The 5,740-nt window shown below is 31.8% G+C and overlaps 1 protein-coding gene across 1 annotated transcript; it reads left to right on the top strand.

Moving 5' to 3' along the window:
- Positions 1–391: 391 nt before the first annotated feature.
- LOC131156579 (expansin-like A2) lies at positions 392–3,854 on the top strand. The gene is made up of 5 exons (XM_058110385.1): positions 392–897; positions 1,264–1,373; positions 1,449–1,627; positions 2,550–2,679; positions 3,341–3,854. Exons 1-5 carry the CDS (start codon positions 780–782, stop codon positions 3,590–3,592), a joined length of 789 nt encoding a protein of 262 aa, XP_057966368.1. The 5' UTR covers positions 392–779; the 3' UTR covers positions 3,593–3,854.
- Positions 3,855–5,740: the final 1,886 nt, after the last annotated feature.

The following is a 5,740-nucleotide window of genomic DNA, read 5'->3' as shown; positions in this document are numbered from 1 at the left end:
CGGAGTTCACCCCGAATCCTCCAAACCTTTCTTCTCTTCCCCTTTCAGGTCAACGGAAGTGGAGGAGCAACCCTCTTAATTTTACCCCGCAACAAATGGATAATAGTTTTAACAATTGAGAAAGATGATCTCACAAATCTTTTCCTTCAACTTAATAATGCCTTCCTGTCCTGATCTTATCCAGGAAGAGTGCTACTTGCTATCTAAGATAAAGGAGAACAAAATAAAAATAAAAAAGGATACAAAACAACAGGCAACAAGCAGAATTTTATAATATTTAGTACTCATTGTTAAGAGCAAGTGAGCAATTCTCAAGATTATAAAAATATATCATTCAATACAGTGGAAATCACGATGATAAATTAAAACTACATATGCTTTTTGGAAATAGTTTTGTGATTCTGATAATGTTGCTAGGAACAGAGCAGAAAATAAATGCTCTTCCTTGGTGAGTCAGAGTCCTCTAATCCTCCACAGCTGTTGGTGCAAAATGCAAATGGTCGACAGCCCAATTCCTGATTTTGATCCTCGTGGCCTGGGCGTATGCGTTATTGCCCATCGCTTTCCCATCCTTCCCTTCCCTTCCATAAATGTCACCACTGGCATACGACAATTCTAAATTCGAATTTTCAATTGTGCAAATCCAGCCAAGCTTCTCGAATCTCGATAGCACATGACTTGTAATCCACTCATAGAGTCCTGCTCTTCCTGCACTCTGTTTCTCTATAAATTCCTCACGGTCCTCTCTTCCTCTGCAACTGACAGTTAATCCCACAACCATGGATTTCTTCTTCCTTTGCTCCTTCTTGCTTCTCGCGATCTCCCCTGCAACTGCCTGCGACAGATGCATACACCAAAGCAACGCTGCGTTTTACACCAGCTCTGCTCCTCTCAACTGTAAGAATCCACATAATCTCTCTCTCTCTCTCTCTTGCCTGTCCTAATCCAGAAAATGAAATTGATAGAGACCCAGTTGAAATTTTGATCTAAAATGTGTAGTGGAAAGTTCTGATTTTGCGAATTTGAAGCAACTGGGATGACCCAGATGAATTTTAATCGAGAAAATGCAAAATTGACAGGGACCCAGATGGAAATTGGAATTTCTCTGAAATTTGTAATGAGCAGTTTTTATTTGGCTGATTTGGTGCAGCTGGGGCTAACCCAGATGAATTTTAATCAACAAAACGCAAATCTGACAGAAACCCAGATGAAATTTTCCTGAAATGTGTAGTGGGTAATTTATGTTTAGTGAATTTGATGCAGATGGGGCTTGTGGGTATGGTTCCCTAGCTTCAAACCTCAGTGGAGGACTCCTCGCAGGTAGTGGCCCTTCCCTCTTCGACAATGGAGCCGGTTGTGGCGCATGCTTGCAGGTATGTTTCCATATCTGTGTTAAAATTTTGTTTTGGTATCGTATGCGAAGATTTTTGAGTTGATTTTGAGTACAGGTGAGGTGCACGAACAAGACTTTGTGCAGACCAGGAGGCACCACAGTTGTTCTATTTGATCGTAATGCCAATACCCAGACAGATTTGGTTCTCAGCGACGCGGCATTTGCAGCCTTGGCGATGGAGGGCAAGGATCGTGAGGTTTTGAAACAGGGTATCGTGGACGTGGAATACAGAAAGTGAGTAGATTTTAATGTCCGTTGGTTTAAAACATTTAAAAAATAAGAACCCACCAGAAAAAGAAATAGTTTTTTTTCTGGCTAACATTTTAAGAACCCAACAAATGGTTATTGTCTTGCTACAACAACTACGCAATTTAATGACTACCCTGTTTCAATTAAATGTTGGAGTAAAAGATATTCACTTAATTTGATAAACGAAAATACTAATTTACTTGAGGTTTCAAAGATTCTTTAAAACTCAAGAGATTTACATAAAAAACATAAATCTTTCATTAAATTTTATAAAAAAATTAATAATTTTAAAACATGCAAGTATTTCAAAAATCAAATATTAAAGATATTCTATGAAAATTTTAAAATTTGAATGGAGGTTTATGAAAGTTTTGAAATTTTATAAAAGTTAGATCTTTTCGTAAATCTTTAAGGTACATTTGGATTGAGGATTTTATGTAAGAAAAGAAAAGTAAAGAAAAGAAAAATAAGAAAGAAACTCATTTTTTTTTATATATTTTTTTCTATTAAATACAATCAAAAATGAAAGTTAACCTTAATATAATTAAATATTAAAAAAAATATATTAATCATGTGTAAAATCAAATTTTTGTTTATAGATTTGGTATATTTTTTTATTTACTTTCTCATTTTCTTTGATTACTAAACATGAAAATAATGATTTCTTTATATTTTTTTTTCCTTTTCTTAATATTTTCTGAATCCAAACAAGACCTAAGAGAAACCAATGTTTTTTATTCAATTTTTTTTTTTAGGGAAATCAAAATTATTTCTTCTTTTTGCGAAGAATAAATTTCCATTACCAATTATCACCTGATCTACTAAACAAAAGGCAGAGATTTATTTCACTTGTAAGAACATTTTGCATGTTTATGTTATAATGGTTTTAATTTTCTTTATGAAACAGGGTACCTTGTAAATACAAAAGGAACTTAGCTGTGCGTGTGGAAGAAATTACCAATAAGCCAAACTTTTTAGCACTAAACTTTTTGTACCAAGGCGGCCAAACAGAGATAGTCGCTGTTGAAATAGCTGAGGTAATTAAATAGTAAATCAATCAAAGCTAACCAAGTTCCCTTCCTTAAATTTAGAGATCTAACATGTTTTTTTTTTTTTTTTTTCTTTTCATGCAAACTAAACTTGTGTCTTTAAAACTTGACCTATTCTTAAAAACATTTTATCATCATATTAACATAAAATAGCACCTTGAGAATTTGATTTGTGCATCTCTTATTAGAGGAAAGTTTGGTACTATTATTTAAAGTGTAAGTTCTAATTTTAAGAACGCCAGGGAAGGAGCTTGGGATGAGACATTGACTACTTTCAGTGTATGATTCGATGAACTAACACAAAATTTGACGATCTAAGATTTTTATATAAAAATTTTAAAATAGTTTTAAAAATATCTTAATACAGTATATAGTTAGATAGAAATCCTAATTTGCTAAAAATATACATTCACAAGCTATGTTTCTTTGTAATGTGTGAACTCCTCTATTGAGCTTGAGCAACAAAAACAAGGGGTGAAGGCTTAACTATTATCCTATGTCTAAGAGTTTGGTTTCAAGATTTTAATCCGATTTGGACAAAATACAACAAAAAATTGTGTTAACTTTTGTTTGATCCATGATGCCAAACAAAATCTTGATAAACTTCGAGCTAGATTTGCTTATATGTGTTGCACATATTTAATTGCAGGTTAATGATTCATCTAATTGGCAATTCATGAGCCGAAACTATGGGGCAGTGTGGTCAACAAATAAGATTCCACCTGGGGCATTGCAACTTCGATTGAGTGTGATAGCAGGATACGATGAAAAGTGGATATGGGCACAAAGAGTTGTGCTTCCTGCTGATTGGACAATAGGGACAATCTATGACACGGGAGTTCAAATCACTGATATTGCACTGGAAGGTTGTTCTCCATGCGGCGATGACCCCTGGACATGATGAGACGAAGGATCTTTACTTTTTTATCTGGGGTTTTTTGCGTGCTTAGGAAGGAGAAAAAAGTATAATTGTTGGGTTTTAATTTTACATTCCACCACATCCGTTACAATGTTAATAATAGTTGGATGATGTAGAAGAATATGAAGAAGAAAAATTATAGACGATGAATATTACTTTTACGTTGTGTCACATTTCTTACAATATCAATATGAGTATGTGCAAGATGTACATGCTCTAATAACAACTATGTGTGTTTGATTAATTTTTGCTATAAATCTCTCTCTCTCTCTCTCTTACACACACACACACACAGACACATTTTTGTCAATTGGATATGCTTCCTAAGCTATACAAAGAGGTACGTAGCTCATCCTACCTTCAAACTTTGTTTCTCTCTTTAAAAGATTGTAAAATTCAAATATAAGTCTTCACCTTTAGCCGAGAATTAGAATATTATGAAAGAAAGAAATTAAAATAATAAACTATGGGTCTTTAAAACTATTCTAAAAAAATGTTTTATTATCAAATCAACATAAAATATTCAATCGAGAATTTGATATGTGCCTTCCTTGTAAGAGGGGAGTTTGCTACTATCATTTAAAGTATAAGTTCTATTCCTAAGAATGGGAGGGGAGTTTGGGATGAGATACTGACTACTTTCTGTGTATAGTTTGGTAATCCTTTTATGGATAAAAATAAAATAAAACCAAATTTGACAATCTAAGTAGAAAGGATTTTATTTAAAAATTTTAAAATAATTTGACAAATATCTTAATATAGTATATGGTTAGAAGGAAATCTTAATTTGCTAAGGTGTTGTTTAGTATCAATGTCAAAAATAAGATAAATGTAAACTAGAAACGAAAATCAAAAACTAGAAATAGGAACTAAAAACTAAAATTCAGTGACTTATTTAACATTTATAAAACTAATACAAATTAAAAACTTAATTAAAAAAATACTCATTTTTATCTTTAAATCAAAATATTATAAATTTGATTAAAATAATAAACTTACAAATAATACACATTAAAAATATTACTATAATAAAAATAAAATTTATTCTAATTATTTACTTAATTGTTCAACTTTCAAAATTTAGTTTACAATAAAAATTTCATTCGACATGACAATTGAAAAATAGTAAAAGTATTTTGTAATTGACTTTACTATTATTATGTATACTACTTTCTTTTAATTATATTTAAATTTATTGATCATTTAATTTTAATTTTAATTTAAAAGTATATAAAATGAATAATTTAGTCCAAAAAAATTATTTCTAGATATTGAAATTTCTAACAATGGGTTGTCAAAACAATTGAAAGTCATAAAATCTGGTTTTCAATTTTTTGGCAAACAACTAAAAATCATTAACAGAAACATAAAACTGACAATAAAGGCAAACATATTTTTAAAATTTATTTTTTCAATGTGGAGAAATAGAAACATAAAATTAGAAACAACAATAATACCAAACAAGTCCTAAAAATCTACATTCACAAGCTATATTCCTTTGTAACGTGGAATGTCTTCTATTGAGGTTTTGCAACAAAAACAAGGGGTGCTTGAAGACTTAACTTTTTCCCTATGTTTGAGAATTTGGTTTCAAGCTTTTAATTGGATTTGGACAAAATACAACACAAAATTGTGTTACATTTTGTTTGATGCATGAGGCCAAACAAAATCTTAATAAACTTCAAGCTTGGTTTGCTTATATGTGGTACACATATTTAATTTGTAGGTTACTGATTCATCTAATTGGAAATTCATAAGCTGAAACTAAGGGGTAGTGTGGTCCACAAGTAAGGTTCCACTTTGAGCATTCCAACTCCAAGTGAGGGTGACAACGATGGGAAGTGGATATAAGCAAAAAGAGTTGTGCTTCGTTGATTGGAAAGTAGGGACAATCTATGACATAGGAGTCCAAATCACTAATAGTACATAGGAAGGTTGTTCTCTATGCGGCGATGACCCCTGGATATGATGAGATGAAGGATTTTTAATTTTTTATGTCGGGTTTTTGCATGATGTCTCTACACACATTGTTCAAAACCAGATGATCTATAAGATTAGAAAGAAGAAAGAGTATAATTGTTGAGTGTTATTCTTACATTCCACCACATTTGCATCCCTTGTCCTCGATAA

The sequence above is a fragment of the Malania oleifera genome, chromosome 5 (assembly GCF_029873635.1).
Source record: "Malania oleifera isolate guangnan ecotype guangnan chromosome 5, ASM2987363v1, whole genome shotgun sequence".
In the NCBI taxonomy this organism is placed as follows: domain Eukaryota; kingdom Viridiplantae; phylum Streptophyta; class Magnoliopsida; order Santalales; family Ximeniaceae; genus Malania; species Malania oleifera.
This window is presented reverse-complemented; position numbering and strand designations above follow the sequence as displayed.

Bases quoted from the DNA above. Each gene is read 5' to 3' on its own strand.
- LOC131156579 (XM_058110385.1), top strand. From the start codon at position 780: ATGGATTTCTTCTTCCTTTGCTCCTTCTTGCTTCTCGCGATCTCCCCT. The intron at 898-1,263 runs GTAAGAATCCAC...AATTTGATGCAG, and splicing joins CAGCTCTGCTCCTCTCAACT to ATGGGGCTTGTGGGTATGGT. The intron at 1,628-2,549 runs GTGAGTAGATTT...TTTATGAAACAG, and splicing joins GTGGACGTGGAATACAGAAA to GGTACCTTGTAAATACAAAA.